Raw genomic sequence first — 24,649 nt, forward strand, 5'->3', positions numbered from 1 at the left:
ATGATTTTCTATTATTCTAATGACATTGTTTCACAAGATTCCACCATTGGATAGATTTTTGAGGCTATCATCTTTTTCCTCAAAAAAGTGGGGTTAAGAACAAAAATTTGTCTAGTGTGTATACAGTATCATGAATATAAATATGAGGATCTATAAAAATTGTTACACAAGGTTCTATACCACAAAAAAAGGATTGAATTTATTTAGTGAATTATAGTCTTCAAAGAATCAAGGTTCAAATGGAGCCAACAACAGGACACTTCCAATACTTTGTATAAATTGATTTTTCTCTGTCAATTTCATTGAGATTTAGTCATAATTCTTGCAGTTCTTTGACATGCTGAACCTGATTTTGTATTCTGATATTTGAGTAATTAAGGCCTATTTTTTTTTTAGATCAGTGTTTGCTTAGGCCTAAAGGGTCTAAAACTAAACTGTTTTTTTTTTTTCATAAAAAAATTTTTTTTAGATCTACTGAATGTATTTAGATTTTTTGTATTGGATGTTTAATTGAATCAAAATGAAAAGATGTATCAACCTAGATTGTTGTGTTCAGACCTGTTCCAACTGTTTATATGTTAACCTTTGTGGTCATTCCGAGGTGTAAACTGTGGAGTTTTTATATTAACCAGACCTAATATTTGCAGGAAATATGACTGTTAAGAAATAATAAAATACTTTGAAGGTCCAACCCTGAACTGATGGGGAAAGTTTGAACAAGTCCTTTTAAGTATTAGCTGTGAATTTTGACACGATAAAAGAAATGATAAAAATTAAATGGACTCCATCTGACTCCCAATCAAATCTGCTTCCAGTAACAACCTCTAAAATCAATCAGACCCTTCAATTTCATCCCAACCACATTTTAATTATTATTTTAAGAATTCTGAAAAATGCTTTTTTTCTGATCCTCTTTGGTCCTAATTCCTAATGTTTTAAGTCACAACCCCCAAAAAATCAACCTCAGCCTTCCTTGAGAGATATGGTACTAGTGTGATCGATTCATTGTCCCTATCACTAATTATTAAGTCACACTATCAATCTTGGCCCGTTGTTGGTAGTAGGCTACCTTGTTGGACAATTTCAAAAGTGGTGACCAATTACTAATACTGCTTTTTGGCTATTTCTAGATGGTTTAATTCAAAGCCCAAGAACAATTCAAACCTTCCCTTTGGTGGTATCGCGTAATGTGGTACAATATCAAAGATGTCCATTCAGATTTTATACACATACATAAATGTGTTACACAAGGTCAATAATACATAGAGAAAATGACACGGACATGAGGAATAATAAATATGGGATGCATATTGATAGTAAAAAATGATATCATTACATAACTGTTATTTCTGCATTGAGCATAGGAAATCTTCTAAACGTCGAGGTTAGCATATGAACCAAATATTTCAATTTTCTCACCTCTTAGATATTAGACATTTTGTTAGTACTATAATCTACAAAAAATAATGGTTTTTGTCTTTTGTATTACATTCCGCTAGAATTATAATATCATCACTAAAATTAATATTTAAAACACATATTTCGTCTATCATCTTTTTATCTCAATAATTTCAAATGATTATCCATCTAGCTGGGCAAAAAAACAAAACAAAAACAAAATGTCATTCAGGAAAATATCCCCTTGTATCTATCTATATAGAGGCTGAAAAGAGGAATAAACACTTATGAGGTGGTAGGCGAACTTCTAAATCAGTACATCATATACAGTAGATCAACAATGTATTGATGCAATGATGAATGTATATATTTATCTGTTCTTACTACACTTCGGGCACTAATATTTATACTGTTGAGAAAAAGTATATCGAGGAAAATAAAAAAAAAACCAAATACTTGCATTTTTCATAACACATTTAACGAAAATATTTTAATAAAAAGACTATCATTTTCATCAAAGTGATATTGAAACATAATCTACATTTCTTCTATTGTCTGAGATTGAATAAAAGTAATATGGTGTAACTGGTTGCATTATTTTAAAGTAAACAGTGCTTTATGTGTGAAAATCACAAATGAGTGCTTCCATGACACCTAATGTTTATTCGAAAAGCACTGTCCATTTCATTTTCTGGGAAGGGGCACTATGGATTTTTGTCAAATATTTTTTGGTCATCATCTGGAGTGAAAATAAGCTCACATGTTACCCTTGAGAATAAAAAAATTCGTGTCTTGTACAAAAATGCACATGAAAGTCAGATTTATTGTCAATGGATGTAACGAGATACGTGTATTAAGGAAGTTAGGTGTCAAAAAATTGCTAAGTTAACAGTCATTTAAAAATACATGATAATAGACAGAAAATTCATGAAGATCTTTTCTTTTTTTTCCGTAATTTCTTCTTCGCTCTATGTACTCCTGTGTAGACCAGCTCGTCGTTATCTTTATCGTCCCTGCCTGATTCCGTCTGAAATTTAAATGTGGTAATATTTAAAATCTTTTCTTCGAGGATCAATATGGTTCACAAGTCACACTAGTGTTTTGTGTAACCGATTAAAATTTATCAAGTGAGGTATGTTGCTCACCCTAACTTGTCAACCTGAGCTTTATAGATTCGAATTTCAATTCATATCAAACAGCACGAAGGTGAGTACACTTAACATTCTCTTACTGGTTAAGATTATAATTTAGCTTTTCTTGAATGGAAACATTACAAGACGATTATTTGCATTTTCAGGACTAAGGGCCAATCTGAGAAAAATATGCAAATTCTTAAAATTTCCAAATAGGGTATGTGAAGGTATACTTGTCGGGGATTAATGTCAAGATATGATTGTAATAGTTTTTATGATTGTTAGGAGGTTTTCTCTTAAAATTTTTATGTCTGTAATGTTTGTATATAAAAATTTCAGCTCTTCAAGTAAAAGTAATTAAAAGAAGTTTAACCGCCAGAACCCTGCGCTACTAACTTTATCGTTCACCTCTGGAACTCTGGTAGGAAAACAAAGTTGAACTTTATTAGTTTTATGCTGAAGAAGGATATCAGTTATCCGAAATATTCAATGTAAATTTTACCATCACTAGGTGATGTTACACGCATTTAGTGTTTATTTAATTTATTGTTATGTTCCGCATTGTAAATTTGAGACATTGATACCTCACTTTGTTTAGTTTGTTTACACGTGCTGTCCAAGGAAGGCTTAGACGCTCAAGCAATTGAGCCATTAAATTTTGTTTAGTATAATAAAAGTATGCCGAAATTTAAACTAAGATTTTCTGATATACTCTAACCCAGTTTAACTATACTTAAAACCAGTACAATCGCACAAGGGACGAGGTGTACTGAACTTTACTTTCAGTATAAGTGTGCCAATATTACTTGCAAAATTATAACCTGTTATATAAACAAATCCAGAAAAATGCATCGGACAAGCAAAATGATGCACATACCCTGTTTTTTTACTAGAAAGGAAAAAAAGTTATACTCGTTTCGATAAGAACGGACAAGATTGTATAATTCCTACTCAATCTTATGAAAGTACTATTCTTTTTTTTAGATAACGACTATGCTTAATTTGATTTTTAGCATTTGAATTTGATTCCACAACTAGTGACCCTGTCTAGGCAGATTTTGTTAAAAGGTACCCAAGTTCAAACCAATGGGACACGGAAAACGACACACTCAAACACCTTAAAAATACAGGAAGTACCCCACGGTTTCAATCCCAACAATCAGTATTTCTTCAACGTTTCTATTCTCGTGTTAGTTATTTTCCCTTGTTATTTGTCACGAGTTTACCCGTAAAACAGACATTGATCAGCACTTATAGAAACTATTACTCAAGTAAACATCCGTACAAATTTAAGTACAAATTTGTAGAAAAAAGAAAAATACTCATTGCTTAGTTTTCTGAAAACAATTTGTCGCAGTAATAATAATAATGATAAAAAAATTAAAACAATAACATGTGAATTCTATTTCTAGACAAGTTTTTAGGAAAATAGATTCGCGTCAAATTATCAACAAACGAAAATCGCCTTATAAGAATATACAGACTACCAAACAAAAAATACAAATGTGTTATCAGAATATTGTCCGACTTGTTCAAGTTTTTTTTTCTCCTTTATTCATACAAAGACTAGAAAAGCTTGCAATAACGTATACTTACTTGACTGTTCTTCACACTTCTGTGAATGTCTCTTTGCTGTTTTTCAACTGTATTGACCATGTCGCATAACATTTCTGTATTTTCCCATTTTTTTTCTTCCTGTATGACAGTGGTTAAATTTTGTTTCAACCCTTTGAATGTCTTTAGAAATTTATTTATTCTAATATCGTCCCCTTTGAACTTCTGCATTTCAGCTGGAGAAGACAATCCATGTTTTTCAATAAACTTTTGTGCAAGTGTTATTGCAGGTCTTATTCTTTTCAGGTAAAATTTTTGAAAGTCTTTAAACGATCTCAATCGACTCCGGTGGATGGTTGACTTCATATGATCGTCCATAATACGTTTGCGCTCTTTGATGTCGTTTGCGTTTTCTTTTTCCGGATTGGAGGTCGTAGAGAGTATTGAGTTTGATCTTTGTAAGCTATAACCATTGCACAAAGGTGAATTTTCACCAGCTCCATCAGATGAACTGTCATTCCTGTCTGTTGCAATAGCCTCGCGTACTTCTGCCGAAGAAGACGAAAGTGACCTTGCTATAGAATCCAAAGACAAGTTTTGGAAGCTTCTCTCGAATGGGTTTGTAGTTACTTGGGTATTTGGACTTTCCAGAAGATACGGGGATGTCAGGGTGTCATCCCCATCATCAACAGTTGACATGTCAAACAATTCATTACAGATGTCGCACCTTTTCTCATTTATAATGAGCTCCGAAAAATAAAAGTCACCTAATAACTCAGGAATAATTATTTCTTCGTGTCTTTGTTCCAATGATTTTATGTTGTTTTTTATATTAGTATTTTCCGTTTTAGGATGATTAGAAGTAAAATCTTGAATACCAACACTTTTTGTCTCTTTAACCTGAATATCTTCGGTCTTTCTCTCAACCAATTTTGTTTCGTCAAAAATAAGGTCTCGAATATCTTCTTTTTTTGTGTTGTCCACTTTTGTTTGATTGGAAATAAAGTCTTGACTATCTTCATTTTTCCTCTTTTCCAAATATTTTTGTTTTGAAATAAAATCATGGGTATATTCATTCTTTGCAATATTTCCTCTTGGTTCATCGGTAATGAAATCTGGAATTTTTTCGTTGATCTTTTGCCCCGGTTCATCAATCTCATCAATGTTTTCTTGGACATCAGGTATTGTTTCTTGTGCATTCGGGTTGATTAAAACCGGTTTTGTAGTCAGAAGATGAAACTTATCCATCAAAATACATTTGAACTTGTCAGATATTTTAAGTTGTTTCTTTTCGTTATCCCACATGCATTGGACGACTCTTAAGTCCGACTCTTTGCACATATTTCCTAAAACTGAATAAATCTCAGAAATTCCATTCGCTTTACAAATATCATCTAATACCATCCTGATATTATCTGAAAGTTTATTTTGCTGTTTCAATGAAGAAATTTTTCTTAAAACAATTGTTTCATAATCGACAGGAAGCCATTTACCCATATTTAAAATGCATATTAAACAAAATGTCAATGCTTGCCGTATTTCTAATTCTGCAATACTGTCCGACTGTGCTTCTCGTTGTGTCCTTTGACACTTGTTAACCACGATATCAATGAAACTTAGTCTTCCCCTGAAACCAACGACAGCTTCTAAAATTCTTATAGATAGTTTTTCTATGTCTTTGGAAGTTTGATTTCTTTTTAATTTGCAAGACGCAACAATTTTGTTAAGGTCAGATCCCTTTGATTTGTGGAAAATTTTGTTGGCAGTTTGTATAGTTCCTTTGAACCACGATGCGGGTAAAGTGAAAGATGGATTGTCATTTCCACAACATTCACAGAAGTATTTGGATTGAAGTGCAAAGGACAGGACCATAAAATACTCCATCCAAAACATAATCACTGATGAATCATATACAGTAATTGGATCTTGTCTTTTTGCCTCTGTGATGAAAGTACAAAAATGTTTTAAAGCACCAAAAGGGTCTTTTTGGATAGTCAGTAACGAAATACTTTGTATGAACTCTTTAACCATGGACTCAAATTTGCCATGTAACCGATGCTGACAAAAGTTATTGAAAGCAGTTTTAATGGCAGAAAATTCTTTCTCAAAATCCATACCAACATCGTAATATCGTCTAAATGTGTGTACTGACACAAAAAGGCATACAGGTTCAAAAACGGTAAAATTAGTTCTAGAATTGTGTAACTTGTCAACAAGAAAAATCTTTAACGGGTTTCTCAAGTCTACAATTTTTCTGTTGAAATCAAGAGGTAATACCCGTCTAGTTATGTTGTCTATAAAATCAGAAAAGTACCCTTTACAGAACATAAATTTGTGTTTTGCTTCAACAAAGCTTTCTAAAATCTCTTTTGATTTATCTTGTAAAATGCCACCGAGGTCTTTCAATGCTTCCTGATACATGGTTTCCATTTGTAATAAATAATGGAGATAAATGTTGATATATGATTTCGTTTGGTCTGACGGAGTTTCCTCATGTTTCGTCATAAGTTTACTAGTAGCCATTTGAAAGATTGTTTTCCCTTTCTCAAGTAGATCTACAAGAATAAGGTCTTTGATGTCTTGAACATTTCCTATCGGTGTAGATACACTCATAACAACCTTTTCCCCGAGCAAACGCATGATTCTGGGTTTTTTAAAGGGATTACATTTACATGCCTCAGCTTCAATTGATACACCAAACTCTCTGATTATTTGATTTTGTTTGATTTTGTCTTCTTTAGACGTTTGTGTCATTGTTTTAAGCAGTTGAAATAAATCTTCAACGCCTTTAACCACCTTAGAAATATTTAAAGAATTCGTAAAATCAGATTGGTGAACCATCCAATTTAAACATTCTATCTTTCCAGTGTAATTCACTGGACTTTGTTTCACGAAACTATTAAATGCTTTTTGAATATCATTTTGATTGTTTGCTATTCTTCCAAGTAGTAAAAACGCTTCACCGAGGAGGTGAGATTGTTTGCTTTTTCTATCGGATACTTGTTCACTTCGTTTTAATCCCTGAATTATACTTTCTAGTTGTTTTTGTGGATTTTTGTGATCGCCATGAGTTTTAAATCTGATGCTGCCGTCTTTGTTTTCCTCTATTCTCAATTGTATAGAGAGGAATGAACAATACCAAAAGTCATAAGGAGATCTCTCAGTTTTCAACACAGTCAAAGCATTGTCTGCATGTCCATAATTCATATAAAGATTTGCTGCTTTTATTGTTTTACCTGAAAGAAAAATACAATTGAAAACATTTCATGTTTTATTAACTTCTTGATTATAAGTCAATGATTATTTCCTTTCTAATACATTTGAACCAGATCACCTGACAGGCTCACTTCTTGTGTCGGTATTTTTAAAAAGTGCTTGTGCTTGTCTATAAAATTTCGAACAGAAAGCACTTGGCGAATTTTCATGAAATAAAATGCTTCGTAGGGCGCAGCTTATTACCCGCACAGAGGTGGAAACCTAATTAATTTGCGCTAATTAAGACCAGCAATATTACGTTTACGGTAAACCTAAAAAAAAAAGAAAAAAATTATTATTCAAGTTTTAAAATAATTCTTGTCATAGGTCACAGTTGAACCCTTAGGTTTGTACCAAATCGGAGTCACCACCTTTAAATTCAATAAAAGATTTTTGTGGTAGGTCAACTTGTTTTACAATTTCATGGAGATCCATATATCTATACTTTTTTGGGGGACAAACACATCACCATACAATTACACGACCGAAATGTTGAAGCATTTGAAAATGCAGTTTGGATCACATACTTTAACATCCATAATAAAATTCGCGTTTCACAGGCGCTGCTTCATACGATCGCAGATATCGAACCTTAACCTGTAAAGACGAGTTTAGGCACACCATTCAAGTATGATACAGCTTAAATTTAGAATGCAATGAGACATTTGATGCAGGAAAAGAATTTGACCAGAATCGAAGTGACCCCTGTTTATCCCGTATTCCTAAATAATTTCAGATTCAACAATTAAAATAAATCCCATCCTTCCCGTGATATTATGTCACATTTTGTTGCAATTCCAACGAAATACATTTTTATAAAAGCATGGTCATGTTCGATATTCAGGAAAATGCTTGTTTCTGCCCACTTTTTGGCCCCTCAGTGCTATATTTGAATTCTAAGCCAAAAATCAATCCCAGTCTGACTTTTATTGTTTAAATTTAAATAATATTATGGAACAAATTTCATAAAGATCGATATGCTTTGAACGGAGTTATATTTTGAAAGCTTTTTTTTTTGATAATTTGAGGTCATATAAATATGTGGTACTTTGTTTATTGTTTTTTCTTAATTGAAAATTGGCTCTGTGCAAGGAAGAGAATTAGCAAATTTTTGTTTCAAAATATTACATAGTGAAAATTGATATAAGAATCAGTTTCATTGGCTTCTCTACTAAACATGCAAGGTTCTGAAAAATTCCCAACGTCCATCTGCCTCTGATTGTGATTTTTCTCGCCCAACGTCCAATAGAGTGACAACTTAAATCTATTATAAATCTATAGTATCCTACAAATGTCGGCCCAAGCCTTCGACTGTAATGTATCAACGAATGATTTAAACAAAATTGTGCTTGCATAAAACAGGCAAAATTAAAGAACCTTGATGTTGTAGAGTTATGAGAATCTCATCTTAAAAACAGTCAAACTAATATATAAGAGGTTTATAGGTAGATAAGCTGAAATCGGCGGTATCAAACAATTTTCAGAGGGGAAGTAGGTGTTTTTTTTTGTTTTTTTTTTTTTTTATAAAAACGGTGTTTTGAACAAATTTGATGTAGATATACTTGATAATAGAAGGAATGATATAAAGTGGATTTATCTGAAAAGACTAAACGACCCAAACTTAGTCATTTACATCTGTGTTTGCTATTTACAAACATAACGCCTTTGCCGTGGTAATACTCCGAAAGAATTCTATGAGCATTTGTTATCTCAAATATATCTAGATAATACAGGTATTCTGATGTGGTAACTAATTAACGATTCATTGCTAACATACAATATTGACTTGTATCCAAACTATGAAATCTTTGACCACTCAGTCTTTACATGCTCATTCCGTTTTTCCAAATATGACAATATTGAAAACACATCCACAACCGAAAATAACGAATGTTTGAATATTATAAAACGTAAATATGACGAAACACAGATTCCGAACGATTTATCCAGATGTGATCGATTCGTTCGATGCTTAAATGGCGTACATGATTCCTTGCTCGATTACCGGAAAATTACCGGAAGGAAACTCTTCTCAATGGATTGCATAATGAAATAGACACTATATTAACTACAAAGATGTTGGACACAACGTTAACAAACGTAAACGTCACATTGCTAAACCGTAATGAAGTCTAATTCAAGAAGGTGACAGAGCGGAGAAACCTATCCAAAACTATTTGACAATACTGTTATTACTATTTTGTTTTTAAGGAGTGTGGTGAGTTAAGAAATAAGATATTATTGAACGGTCACAATATAGAACAATACGAAGTTCTCGGAGTAAGAAGAAATGCACTTATTCCAGCAATACTTGCTGAAATGGGATGCTATCCTGTTTACAGGCGGGCGAGTGGTCGTGTATGTTTGCGAGCGATTTGTGAGACCTTAGATTTTAGCTGAGAGTTGGCTATATTTGATAGTGGCATTTCTTTGCTAAGTCGGTGATAAATTCTAGCTAAGTTGTAAATTTTCATAGTTTATTACAGTTAATAATTTCCAGTTTCCTCGTGTAGCGATAACATTAACATAAACATATATCAACTTGCGTGAACTTAATAATTAAATAAGATGGATGCTGCCTTTCCATAATAATATTTCAACAGATAAATGTACTGGTTGATATTGCCCCAAAAATGCGTTGTGAGCCGTATGTTGATTAAAATAGCTATACTTTATATTGCGGTTTATAGAAAGTCAGTGTGGTGGGATATCGTTCCTGAAGTAATATATGCGTTACTTCATTAAGTTAGAAATTAAGTGAAAATTGTATCTTTCCTATTGCTATCCGTATAATTGTACTATATTCCGTTGAATAATTTCATACGGAGTTAAAAAATAAAACTGTAATTATTTTTAGCTTTTCCCTGTCAATAAATATTCAAGTTCAGTATCATAATGCATCGTACCTAGGTTTTTACGTTATATCGTTGCTAAGACTTGTAACGTCAGTTCATGAAACGCTTGAAACGATATGACGCCATGAGTGCACCTGAGCCGTAATTATAGGGCCCGATATTCTCATACGCTGGCTCACGATACCTTTTGGGACATATAACTTCATAAATACACAATAAATTCTGGCTCATGATATACTAGAAGATTCAGAATAAAATTCTGAATTAAATGATTCCCTTAACGCACCATACTTTATTGATTCAACTAAAAATAGCTTTTGGATGACGTCATGTCGAAAACGAAAGTAGTTTAAGTATGGAGTCATCCACAATGAAAAAAGTTCATGAATAGTTCCTTTATAGTACAATGGAGATAACTTATTACAAAAAAAAAAAAAAATGAAAAACTGATCATTAATGACCAAAAAAATATTTTCTAAATACTTAGGCAGTATTTAAATACTCTAAATTAGGAGATATTTCGCAACTTGAACAACATCTGCAATGGCGGCCAATTATGAGTTGTTTGTTTGTTTGTTGGGGTTTAACGTCCGAGCAGCAATATTTCAGCTATATTCAGATGAACCAATTATGAGAACAAACATTTTCCATGGAATGAAATTTGGAGATTTCGTATCTGATTCTTAAAATTAGTAGTTATAAAGGAACTTGTAAAGTACTGCAATGATTTTTGAATGATAAATTATGCCAGAAAGGCTTATAAAGTAGTTTAAAGGTAAAATTCATTAAAAATATAAATGTACTATCAGCTGACAGTATCACTATCAATATGAATTCTTGCTAGAGATATTGTGGCTTCAGTATTTTAGCTTTCCTATGGAAGATTAAGATAAAGCATTACATGCTAATAACTTTCTTGCCAGATCTCAAGTTCCAGCTGTGCTTTCCCCAAAACTATGTCGGCTGACAACAATTTTGGAGTATAATATCAAATACAAAATGAAAAGATGTAACCATGCTCAGAGGCTACACCAATATATCACCATTCATAATTAGTGTAGTGATATTTGATTGTTCAGTCGCCTTGTGATAATGCACAACTAAACATTTTGCAGACAAGTGTTTTGTGGGTATCCATAAGTTATAAGGACACAGAGTTTAAACTTTGATAAACTCATCGTAGAAAAATGTAATCTTGGATATTTTACTAACCCTTATTCAAGCATACCTACAAGACACACTCTTGATACTGTGAAAGGACGATTAAGGGAAGACGTTGAGAATACTTGAATCGATAAAAATAACGATATGCCAAAACGTCGAACATGCAAATTCTTGAAGTCAAGACTGTGTGTTGAGCCGTACGTGCGAAAGTTTCTAAATAATTGCAAAGACCTGCAATAGCAAGGACACGGAGAGGAACATTCCCTTTGCGATAGACGGTGGATGTTTTAGAAACGTTCCACTCGAGTAGACAATATGTAAACTTGTCGACTTTGGATGTATCAGAGACGACAAACATTTCCACATCAAATATAAACGTTACTCTTAAGTAAGACTATTTGATGTATTTTCAGTGGTAATTTGCGCTGAACTACTCATTAAACCTTAGATAATTTCTCTCTCTTATGAATTTACTTGAAACGAAAAGGCTGGAAAATATTTGGCACTTTTTTCGGTAAATTATCCCGAATAAAAGGTCAGTGCATGATAGGACATTTTGATCGGTAGTAGTTGGTAGTTTCATATATACATAATATTATTTTTAATGGTTGTACCATAATAAATTACCATTATATAGATAGCAGTGTTTTATCGAATGTACCCAGTGAAATAAATTTCGATAATTTACACTGTGAAATTCGATAATTTCACTTTCGGACTTTCTCCCGCCAAAACGTTACAACTTTGAAATCAATTCGACGTTACAAAACTAGAAATTTATGTTGAAAATAGCAACGCATAATCGAGGAAATCTATATAATAAATAGGATAATCAATTGGTTATCGTGAATAAACAAAATATGATCACTCATGTCAAGAACGCTGTACGATTGAACTCGTGCGCGGAATAAGTTCAACACACACGTTAAATCTAGGCGTTCTTCGGCACTCATGATCATATTTTGGTTATTCACTCTTTTCAATTAATTATCCTATTATTCATTCATTCATGTACTAAATTTTGCATGTTTATAAAGTCAAAATGACCATTTGTTAAAAGTATTTCTAGACTACCTTTAAATAACAGTAATACTTCTGTAAAAAACTGTGCAAAAAATAAAAGGTGTCAATATTAATGCAGAAAAAAATATTAAATACATCGATTAACGGTTTCCATGGAAACTGAGCAATTAAAACGATTCTGAATGATATTTACAGCAGAAACGTTAAATGAATTTGATTTACTTTGAGTTTATCATTACATGATTATTAGGTAATATAAGTTCGGTGCATTTTTTGTCACATGGAATTGCGAAAGCAATATAGAAATCAAACATTGATTGTAATTTAGTTTACCTTCTTTTCTGTACAAATCTGCTGCAATGTGAATATAATCATTGTTCTCGTTAAACCTGTCCATCAAAAAGTCAACACGTAATGTAATATCTTCCATGCAATTTAAGAACTGTGACATCATTTTTTTATCGCCTTGCTTGTGATAATATTTCGCAGCATCACTACTTATTTGGTCTAATGTTTGGTTTTCCCTCAATTTGTGCTGTTTAGGAACAGGTCGTTTTGTTTCCTTAAAAGAAAGATTTTTTATCCTGATATTGTATGTAGAGTTTGCATTGCAAATACATGTAGGTTTATGCTTCAATTAAATATGAATATATTTTAAAATTTTAAATCAATTGGTTTTTAATTTTTTCATTCGTTATTTCAAAACAATAGCCTAGGATAATTGAAGCAAGTACTTCGAGTCATGATATATAATGTAAGCACATAAAAGCATCTATCAGTAATAGCACATTCTATTTCTTTTAAATTTCAGTACCCATTTTTGTAAAATGTCTTGTATATAATTCAGTATACAAATGTGTGTTTTCACAATTTATATTTAAGTTATATCAAGTACAATTTTTTTCTTGAAACATGATGTTGCTAGCGCTTTTTAACATAATTTTTTATTAGTTTGTGAGCTGCAATTTAGTGCGTTAAAAAACCGAAGAATGTTGAAGTATAACACTGGTAACTAACACACCTCAGATAAGTTTTGGTAATCCTGGATGCATTTAATAGCCTCTGTGAATCGTTTGCTTTCTAGCAATACATCAATGGCTTTGTCAAAGCGCCCAGCTTTCATGTAAAATTGATGACTCTCGATAGGTCTTTTCATCTGATTGTACAAATTACCAATTCTTTCAAACTGAAATAAACCCAAATGATTCCAAATGGTTTTGTAAATTTGTTCATCAAAGGCTACATCCTGATGCATATAGACGCAAACACTCCATTTGCTGTTGTACATTCAGTGACAAAAGACATTTGTTTTTAACACATTTAAAACAACCTTTACTAAAAGAAAGAGATCTGTTATCTGTTTGCATTTCAATTGCAATTGCATGATCGTTTGACTTTGAATTCACTTAATAACATCCTTTAATGTCAATTTGCAGTCACAGAACATTGAATACAAAATTAGTGATTTATGGTTAGTACCAGCGACCTGGGACAATTAACCATTGATTTTAAACACAGGGAGAGCCAATTACAACACAAGCCATTATTGGTTCTATAAATGTATTTTTTTAAGAATATGATTGACTGAACATACAAAAATCACTATAAATAGTATTTTGAAAATGCATTGTCGACATATTTGCTCTTAGTAGAAATCTTTGAAATCCAATCAATGCAATGTGTAGTTTTTTGACTCTTTGAAAAAAAAACCTTTAAAACAATATTGTATGAATGATAATGTAATTGCGATAAAATGTTTTTTTTAAAGTAAAACATTGAAACAGTATTAGTACGTTTTTTTTTCATCTTAAAACAGAAATTTCGGAAACAATGTGAAAAATACGTGATGGCATTGAGAATAACACTCACTAATCCTTATATATTATCGATTCGTTACGTATTTAAAAAAACACCTTACTAGAGCTTCAATAGTGATAATTTATGGGAACATGTCTCTCTTGATTTATTGAATCATTGAAAAAGCCTTATTTGCAAGTACAATGGCACTTTATTCATTTTTATTTTTTTCGCAGATCTATAATACCTGCAGTTTCTTATCATATATCTGCACTGCAAGATCAACCTCATTTGCGCGCACCAGACATTTTGCTGCATCAGTTGAATGCTTCCCCATCAAAAATTGTTGTGCTGCTGACAAAAAACCCTTTCTACGGTCTTGCGATCCCTGCTTTGCCGAATCATACGCCATGTATGCTTCCGCTATCCACCTGCGTTGTTCATCCCCACTGTTATAGAAACACTGTACAGCTTTGTCGTACATTTTTCTTTTCATAAAATTTTCCCCTCTATCATTCCAGTCTTGCGATTCTGATACACATGCAAATACAGCTGCAGAAAAAAGGTTGGACGTGATTTAAGTACATATAGATACAATTGAGAGTAGAAAAACAAAGAGCATTTAAAAAACAACTTTTGCATCGATATTTAGTGGTTTCCTTTTTTAAAATAAAAAGTAGAACTTATGACTCTGACGTTTGTTGTCAGGTACAATTGACATGTTTGTTGTCATGGAAGACGACGACAAACTTTGTTTAACGGTTTGCAGGAGTTGTGGTTACATGACAGACAAAGAAACGGACGGAAGGTTCGATTTCTATATAACCCAATACTTCGGGGTATATAATAATAGGTGACCGTTGTTGGTGAATATTAAATAGGTGTCATACAGAATTTTTCAGGTTTTTCAAACAAACATAAATTAGTCTTTTGAATTTTCACAAATTTGTGAAAATATACTTTGCTTGAATTAAAATTTGAGGTGGCGGAACTTAATTGTTTAGTATTTTTTTTTTGGCTTAAAAACATAATATTTGAAATTTCAAAAACATTTTTATAACATATTATTTCACCAATTATAATTCAAAGGTCTTCTGTAAATAAAAACTGTTTTTGGATCATTGTAATATACTGTAGATAAGATGCCCGAAAAAAGATGCTCTGTGTGAAAGATATAATTTACTTTACACCGAGAAGCACTAAATATAACATAACACCAAAAATCTCACACCATATTCTTATAATTTCTGATATGTAGCAAGGCTTATATGTGAAATGTCCTCAAAAATACCATACATTGATATCATAAATGGTGAATATAAAGATTCGAATCAATCTTTTTGCGGCCCAAATATATCCATAAAATTATAATGTCGCGCACGAAGTTCGCTTTTATCATAATTTATCAAACAACTATCAAGGTTTCTAAAACTGCATATAATAGTATATATCATTCATTTTGCGTCGCTAGTAATTAAAAAGAAACATTTTTGCTCTTTTAATAACGCCGGAGGATTCAAGCTTATATCAGCCAGGGCTTATAAGCTCGTCATCTAAGAGTTGGGAAGACACTGGAAAAGGGAAAGAATTCTCTTGCATCAATAAAGTCTTTTAGATACACTTTGTACAAACATATAATACACTACACAAATCGTTCATGTAATTGAAATTTTCACCTGGCGCAAATGTGGTCGCGCAAAATCCGAAATCTTGGTTTGCAGACGGTTACATTTATAATGATTCATCATTGGTGGATGCTTTAAACAATTCTTCGGGCTCAACTTTTTGGACACTGTTGAAAAGTCTACAATTTTTTAAATAAACGTTCTGAAAAGTACTCTTTTTTATCTGGAATATATTTCAATTCACAGTAAAATATGCTTTAATAAAAACATCCTCCTCAAAATACCACTTCAAGTGCCGCGTTGATGCGTAGTGACCACAGATTGATCGCATGCAAATTATGCATTTGGCTACCGGATTACTGATCTAATAAATATTTCATGAACTCGTCTGTATTTTACCTGTATTCTGTTTTTTTTTCAAAAGTTCGATATTTTGATATCTCGCTATTGAAATTTCAAAATGTCAGCTATTTTGAACATACCTTTACCACACACACATATATTCAAAAAAAAAAATAGCTCCTTAGCTGCTTGCTTTTATTCATGAGTAAACTAAATTCAAATAGGATAAAAACGGCATTCAAGATAGGTTTCTTTATGGAAAAAACGAAATTATCGATAGAGAGAAAATTTATGTCCACTGATTGCTAACGATACTCAAAAGTACGACAAAATAAAAGCAACATAAAAAAAAGAAAACAAAACCCTCTAAAAACCAAAAAACTTATCAAATCCTAAATGATCATTTTTGATTATCAGATTCCAGCAAATTCGTAACTGTTGTATTTAAATTTTATATATTCTATGGGAATTTGTATTGAGCATTTAAACCTTGACAAAATTTAGGTTAACACATCAAGAAAATGAAAAAAAAATAAACTGGTACAAAATGTGAAAAATCTTATTCCCTAAAATTATAGAGTATCAAGTTTTATGATAAAATTTCACAGAAATATTTCAGTAAAACGTTGGTTGAAGCGGTTTTAAACATTATTTTAACAAAGAAGAAATAAGTGATATAATTGGAAGCAAAAATCATTTAGACTAACCTTTATTTTTCTCATAATTAAACATGTTCGAAGTCGGGGTGATCAAATTTGTGGGTAAACTACGCATAAACTAGTGATTTAAGTGATACCACGAGAAGCAAAATATACTGTTCATAAAATATCTAGTTTAGTCTATCTTCATATCATTCCATCATTGTTTTGGAAAAGTTTCTCAGCCTTCGTTTTTGTTGATTTTGTTAGTGTAGATATCGAAAACATAATATGCAAATAACAACTCGTTTAAGTTCTTTTTTGTCTCTATGTCAGGGTATTCAATCCGAAGTAGCTATTAGAATAATAATATTTTTTTAATACTCACATGTCCCTTCTACGTATTCATTTACTAGATCAAGGGCTTTGAAATATTCAAACATAGGCCTTCTAACATCTTCATCAGAATCAAAAATCCATACATTAACCCTAGCTCGAGTTATAGCTGTGTAAAGTTGTTTAAGTTCAGGATTTAAAATGTTGTGCTGTTTTTTGTCAAACTCGTTTGGTCTAGAATGTATCTTGTATCCACTGCCTACAATTTGAACTTTTTCATTTCATATAGGATTTATAAGACAAGTAAAGTTTTAAAACAATGTGTATTTAGAAGTTGGTGTTTCACAGATTCAGAATAAAGTAATACTTCGTGGTATATGGCTTCGTAATTTACACATTCAATCAATACAAGGTGAATGAAAAGTGACATTAAGAATAATTCTAATTAATATTAGACAAAAAAGTAAAAATCATTGTTGTTTAATAATGCTTAGAAATAATTTTGATTAAATTGAGTGGGCAATTATCGCCAATTTTAGAAAAAAATGCTGGTTTAGTACAGTTTTCGGTTCAGTTATAATGATACCGGTAATATATTTATACTTACTCAAAATCTGATCACTTTTTTCATTCATCAAAAATGAAGTAATAACACGCCAATCATCCAGTTTGGCCTGAAAGTAATAAACGTGTTAAAATTTTGTTAATTTTACAATAAGAATTTGCTTTAAAATGTCATAAGAGATGCTCAAGTAACATTAATAATACAATTTTCAATTTACTGTGGTTGTATTTCCATAACACGTAAGCAAGTGAGTGTAGTTGTTCGTTGTAATGATTGAAGAATTGTCTAAAAAAGGTGTTTATTTTAAAGATAATACGCATTCCGAGGTAGAAATTCCCACACGATCTATGCTTAAGAAAAATCATAGTGTAGAATTTTATTATAACGCATAACATATAAGGATTGTATGATATAACTTCTACATTTTCGTCGTTCGTAGATCGTATGAGGTTGCGTCCCGCAAAAGACTTACTTCGTAATTATTTAACCCTTTGATCAGCTAGCATTTGTTCAAAGAAGAAATCATATTAGGAACATTTTGTACGAGATTGTTTCTTCAATAATGGTGTTTCATATAATAGCAACAAACATTTCATCCACAATTACATATTGTCAATGTTTATATTACTGATGTATTACTTGGAACTTACTTGAGAGTTTGTAAACATATTGTATAGGAGTACATCATCAAACTCTAACCCTTTCGCTTCATATAGTGTAAGAACCAAAGCAGACTTTAACTGAGTGGGAAGACCTTCTCTAGCTTTGTCGTCAGTGACCAAGATAGCTTGATGTGCTCCGAATTCAATATCCGATGATTCTCGTCCTCTGTCACTTAATAATAAAGGCAACTGTTGTTTGTCCCCTGTGTTTAGCAAAACAGGCTTGGGTCCTTTGAAAAAGCTTTGGTCTGCTTCCAAATCGTCGAAAGAATCTGGGAAGTAGCGTGATAGGATTTCCAAAACGCTAGCGGCTAGTGTCGTAACCCCAGAATGAGATCTGTAGTTATGTGGTAAGTGATAAATCTGTTTTGGTTTTGCTGAAAATCCGCTCTGTATCTATAAGTTAAAACAAACAGATAGAAGAAAAACCATAGAAAATAAAACTGTATCTATCGTTAAGTTTTTGTTTGCGATTGATAAATCAATCTGTATTCATAATACGACGGCTTATGGTTTCATATTTCTTCACTGCTTGTTTATAACACAACTATTCCTTGACTGCATGTTTATAACGTATTATAAACTGTACTAACATTTTCTTAAACTTAAATCATAAAGTTCAGGAACTAAAACTTTAATATCAACTTCATTTTAAAGACCAACGATTTTTTACAAAACAAAGTTAAATTTTATTCAAATAGCTAACATATCAATATTCTATAATATCACTATTCTCACCACGGTCTCTTTGCTAGCTTTGTGGAATAAACTAACGAGATCTTTGAACCTAAATGATATTCCTTTCATAATACACTGAGCAGTGTCGCCAGTAATAAACATTGAGTATGGATGTTTACATATTTTGATAAGAAGGTACAGCTCAGCTTGTGTAAAGTCTTGTGCCTCATCTACATAGATTTCGTCCAAAATGAAATCTTCTCTATGATTCTCCTGCACTGGCAACCGATGAATGATATGCCGGACAAAATCAATCTGGTCAAAATAACCGTTGTTTTGCTTAAATGACTCATACTTTTTAAAAACTTTATACAATAAAGGCCGACATTCATTAAAAATCGGTGCCTTCTTTCGACCAACCATAAGATATTCTGCCTCACTTAAAATCCCTTCCTTTGATTCAATAGCTTCATATGAACCTTTTATAATGCTCATGATTTCTGTCCAAACCAAAAGAGGTTGCATCCTTTTCAATATTTTGAATTTTCCCACAAGTTTTGGCCATATATCAGTAACAAAAAGAGAGTAAGTAACTTCCTTTCTATGGTCTACTTTCATTGATTTGTGTCTCCGTGCGCTTTCTGTTATCTGAAATTTTCTTTCGTCAGTATCTGGACTTTTATCTTCATCTTCGGATTCGTCACTTCCATCTTCTTCGTCGTCTATGTTCTCAAATAAAAAGAGGGAATCGAGCAAGTCTTCGTCACCTGTCCAACCATCCAAATCGACCTTTGGGCTCCCATCAACTTTATGACGATCAATAAAATACGGCGGTCCTAGAGAAGCATCAAGGATGATCAAAAAATGTTTTGCCGTTATGAACAATGGATATTGATTCGGATGAAGATCTTGAATACGGTGTGGTAATTCTTTATTCTGCCATTCAACTAAGTGAGTAATTTTCGCATTGGCTGTCATAAAATTAACAAAGTGCTTCTTTACTTCTTCGCAGAGAACACTGTTTTTTGTAATGAACATTTTTCTCAATGGTACCTCGTTTTTCTTAAGCTCATATTGACTTTCATTATTTGATATATCCACTGGTAGACAAGCCTTTTCTGAAGCTTTACTGTCATTATAACAAGCAGACTCATCTTCTGTTTCTCCGTCATCCCCAGAAGACCTGCTTTGTGTGCTGTTTGATTCATTCGAGTAAGTTTTATCAGTGCTTTCCTCAAAAGTGATTCCATTATTCAATTCCTCAAGTTTCAGTGTTCTGTCGGTTTCATGGGAATGAACATTACATCTGGTCACATTTTGGACTCCCTTTGCCACATAATCCACTGTTCCATCTTTATTCAGATCGAAAGCTGAAAGTAACAGTAGCATAAAACATAATTGAAACGCATTTCCTTGTTTAAAAAGAAGAAACTTAAGCTTTTTTCATTATCTTTTTCATTCATTTAGAAGTATGCTCATATTTTAACAGGTATACTCATATTCTTTCTGACTTCTCTTGGAACAATCGGTCTGTGGATGCTATATTATTGTATTTAGTCTATGAAAATAAAATTCCTGAAATTTACTTTAAATATTAAATTTAGACTCTTATAACGGTGAAAAACATGTGGTTTATTGTATATATTTATATATGTATTTAAAATTACTGACCCTACAAGTGGACAATATATGTGAAAATAAGATGAAAATGAACTAACTTACGCACTTCACACATATCGTCTAAATCAGTTTCATATATGAACCTATCTTCTACAAACTTATACCAAAGTCTATACAAACAACAAGTAGTCTTTCCAGTTCCACTCCGGCCGATCAAAACTATTGGTGCCGTAAAAGGAAGATGTACAATCTCGTACTCAATGTCAGTTTCTCGGAAAGGAAATTCTCCCTGTAATCCGTTCCAAATGTTATTGGCGAAATCCTTGGTAAATGAATAGAACTTAACAGTGCTAAACTCATTTTCTTTTGTACTACCTGGAGGACACATGAGTATTTTGTCGTCTATCGTGTCGATTGCCGATTTTGCACCATCTTCTATGAAAATTCTCGGTGAACGGAATTCAGTATTATCTTGTCTGCTATATAACTGCAATGTTTTCTTTACTAAACAAATTGAACTCAATTCATGAGATCGTTCAATTTGATTTATAATATTTGTTACTTCATTATGAATATCTTTGTGAGCTAAAACCACACGCCATACCCTTATCACGTCTGAATATAGTTTCAAATGCAATCCACTTTTCAGATTTGAGAGACGAGGGGAGAATTCAACGGCAACTTCCCATATTAATCGACACCCCTTGTCAAGCTTTGACTCAAACAGTTCGATAGTATCCGAACTTGTATGCAACTTTTTGCAAAGAGTATTAGTGTATTCTCCAGACGCTAATTTTCGAATGACTTTAAATATGTTCTGCTTAATGTATGGCATAACGTGATGACTTTGAAGCTTTTTTACAACCTCTTGAGTAATTTCTATTTCCCATTCACAATGCTCCAACTCTCTTAAGAAAAGCTGTAAAGACAGTAAAAACAACTTTGACAAATTCAATTAATGACTTGTGTTTAATAGTATTCGTTTTAAAGTTTAGTATTCCTATGCGGCTTGTTTTTTTTTAAATTGTGTCTATACTGAAAACAGTGGAATCATCAAACAAACTTTGTTCAGTTTTTTAGTTTATTTTTAACAGACATTGTTATTCGAAAGCACAGCAACGAGAATCAAAACGAAATTAACAATGATATATTTCACTGATAGTTGTTGCTATGATCTTGAAATATTATTTGCTTTATCTTAATCTGTTTTAATTGAATATAATAGTAAATACTATGGGAATATTCATGTTCACGGTTTAATTGGATTTGGTTAACCACGAAATTTAGTTCCCATTGAAAAGGAAATTTTCCAATCGTTTGTATGATATAATTTTGAATTAAATGAATTCAAGAATCTACGAACTGATACCTTTTCCCTTAACGACGACAATTGGTACCCACGTGAGTTCTTCAGAGTTTGTTTGGATAGACTTATTTTCTCTCCAACAAAAAACGATTTTACCGTTGGAATTTAAAAATTAAATAATTATTATTATATTACAATTGCGATATTCTTAAAAAAAAAACAACGGTTGGATAACGATGCTTATTGAGGTAAAGGGTTAAATGTATGAAAAAAAAAACTGTTATTCTAGAGACTTAGCCGTGTTTACTCTGTGTTAAAAAATCTTACATCTAAAGTAATTTCTTCATCCTGAACTGATCTAGGAATATTTTCAGAAATGCTGGTTGCCCCACTAAGATGCCCTACCTAAAAAAAATTAAAATAACCAATTATGAAAATATCATTATAGTTATAATATTATGATACGCTTTTCTGAAATACATTTTTCTCACCTCAACTTGTGACGAATTGCTACCACCTTTGAAAGTTTCTTTAACTTGGTTTCTAGGCTTCCTTTCAATATCCTGGATTAATTCGGTTATCTTTTTCAACAAATCTTGCTCAGACATTTCTAAAGAATTTTCCTCACTGTTCACGGTCTGAATACTTTTTTGTTTATCTATCAAGTGTTGCTTTTGCTGTTTCCTGTCTACAGTTATAGTTGATGTCTTCTTCAATGGTTTGTTCATCACAGGTTTCGATTTTTTTGTGCTGTCCGAATTTATTTTTTTAGCAGCGTATAGAGCATTTTGTCTTTCATATTCCATTGCTTTTTGAAATATTTTCATACGTTTGTCGCCCATTTGTAAGTAATGGTTAGGATACTTTCCATTATTATCCACAATTTTACAAGGAATATGGTACTGATATAACAAATCTGCTATTTGTTTTGCTGCTTCACTGAAAGGTGCTTTTGCTACTAAATGATACAGGGTGTTGCCACTTTTGTCCTTTTGTTTTGGATTCAGGTACCCATACTTTGATTGATCCGTTTTAAATAATTCAAAACAATGTTTCAGGATTGATGTATTACCTAAAAAATCGATTAAAAGTTCGTCTTAATTTCGATGATGATAACTGTTAAAGTGATAGTCTGAAAAGTTACGTTCTAACCCATAAATAAAAATTCAAAATTATTGAACAAACAACATTGCATTTTCAACTTTTGGTTAAATTAGCTTTAAGTTTTATTAGTAATGAATAGTAACTTAATGTTTTGAAAATATCACAAAAATATTTGTGTCATATACACATGAAAAGTTGCGCAATTCGTTTTACATTTGCAACATCTTGCACGGGGTTTTAATTCATGCGTACAACGCAAGTATGTTTACATACCGATGAAAGGTGTGGCCAAAACAGCACGATTTCATGCACATTAAATGTGTTAAACAAACAAAACAAGTGTAAAACAACGTTTATCAGCATATTGTAAAAATAAACTCCATCAAAACTCTGGTCCATTAATCAACTACAAGGTATTGATTTGAGTTTGACATAAATGTAAGTGGTCAATACACTAAGATTGTGATACTCTGCAGACACATTCTACGAGTATGGGCATTTTGATAATAAAAAAACATTGATTAACTTATACATTTCATATTTAAATAAGAGGATGGTAATAGATTTATTAGAGTGAGTAAGATATCAAAAATCGAAATATGAGATTTATGCTCACATAGATCACTATTGGAACTTATCGGTGATGATATTTGATGCCAAAAAGTGAATAATTTGCGAAGATGTGAACTTTTTTTCTTGGACGATTTCACTCTAGACTTTAAAGCACTGAGCTTTAGACTTCTTAATTATGTAACAACAACACTGTAGTCACCTGGATCGTGGTGTAATGCTATTAACACTGCAGCATGGATTGGAGTATCCATCATCGGCAGTGTCAAATACTTCGGATCAAAATTAAAATTACAAATTAAATCACTGAGAACATCAAACAGCTCTCTGTCGACTAACAACTTTATGCACTCCTGTTCGTCTAGAAAAAAACAAACATACATTAGTTGACTTTATTTGACACATTATAGGAATTGTTTAAAGAAGTTTCAGTCGTAATTTATATCTAGCCTTAATTCTTAAACATTCTTGAAGTAATGAATTGTAACAAAAATAAACGAATTAGTGCAAAACTAATTTTATATCATATTTCATATTGTACATCAATGACCTTTTTAAAGAACCATTTGAATATCAATTTAAAAACACAATGGGTTTGTTTAGGACAATTTAAAATTAACTTTGTATGTGTCAGTCTAATACAGTCGTGGTTTAGGGTCGCGGTCATGTGCGCTTGGTGCAAGTTGGTGTTCATGTGTGCTATAAAATGAGTTCGTCATATACTTTTCGCTGCAGATTAAAACTTAAACAACAAATTAATTAAATCTCTATGTCCATGAAATATAGTTGACTTTTCAGTATGTTGTACTACCTATTTTAGACAAAAGACTCGTTTTCAATATAAACCATGGTTGAAATGTTTGTTGTTTCTGGATTAAAAGAATAAGCTCTTTTTTAAATTTTAAAATGTGCAAAAAGGAAGCTCTGTGAATGATCATTTCAACTTTCTCTTGTTTATTAAGTAAATTTGAAACAAAACAAAAATCCCTTAGATGTTAAGCATAAAGAGCTTTTACTAAAACTA

General features: G+C 32.0%; 1 protein-coding gene across 4 annotated transcripts in view; it reads right to left on the reverse strand.

Moving 5' to 3' along the window:
- Positions 1-1,854: 1,854 nt before the first annotated feature.
- The window catches only part of LOC148627395 (TPR and ankyrin repeat-containing protein 1-like), a 55,438-nt gene continuing 32,643 nt past the window's right edge, over positions 1,855-24,649 (reverse strand). For all 4 annotated transcript variants that reach the window (XM_088572288.1, XM_088572297.1, XM_088572304.1 and 1 more), the window contains 13 exons: positions 23,828-23,986; positions 22,443-23,023; positions 22,279-22,356; positions 20,748-21,564; positions 19,086-20,395; positions 18,336-18,743; positions 17,728-17,794; positions 17,173-17,379; positions 14,427-14,731; positions 13,404-13,568; positions 12,716-12,944; positions 4,128-7,321; positions 1,855-2,425 (listed from right to left, as the gene is read on the reverse strand). In XM_088572288.1, coding sequence (XP_088428414.1) covers positions 2,324-2,425; positions 4,128-7,321; positions 12,716-12,944; positions 13,404-13,568; positions 14,427-14,731; positions 17,173-17,379; positions 17,728-17,794; positions 18,336-18,743; positions 19,086-20,395; positions 20,748-21,564; positions 22,279-22,356; positions 22,443-23,023; positions 23,828-23,986 — 7,622 coding nt within the window. In that variant the 3' untranslated portion in view covers positions 1,855-2,323. The remainder of the gene's footprint in view (positions 2,426-4,127; positions 7,322-12,715; positions 12,945-13,403; positions 13,569-14,426; positions 14,732-17,172; positions 17,380-17,727; positions 17,795-18,335; positions 18,744-19,085; positions 20,396-20,747; positions 21,565-22,278; positions 22,357-22,442; positions 23,024-23,827; positions 23,987-24,649) is intronic.

Source organism: Perna viridis, chromosome 1, assembly GCF_037379345.1.
Source record: "Perna viridis isolate PV_CMFRI_1.1 ecotype Kerala chromosome 1, ASM3737934v1, whole genome shotgun sequence".
NCBI lineage: Eukaryota > Metazoa > Mollusca > Bivalvia > Mytilida > Mytilidae > Perna > Perna viridis.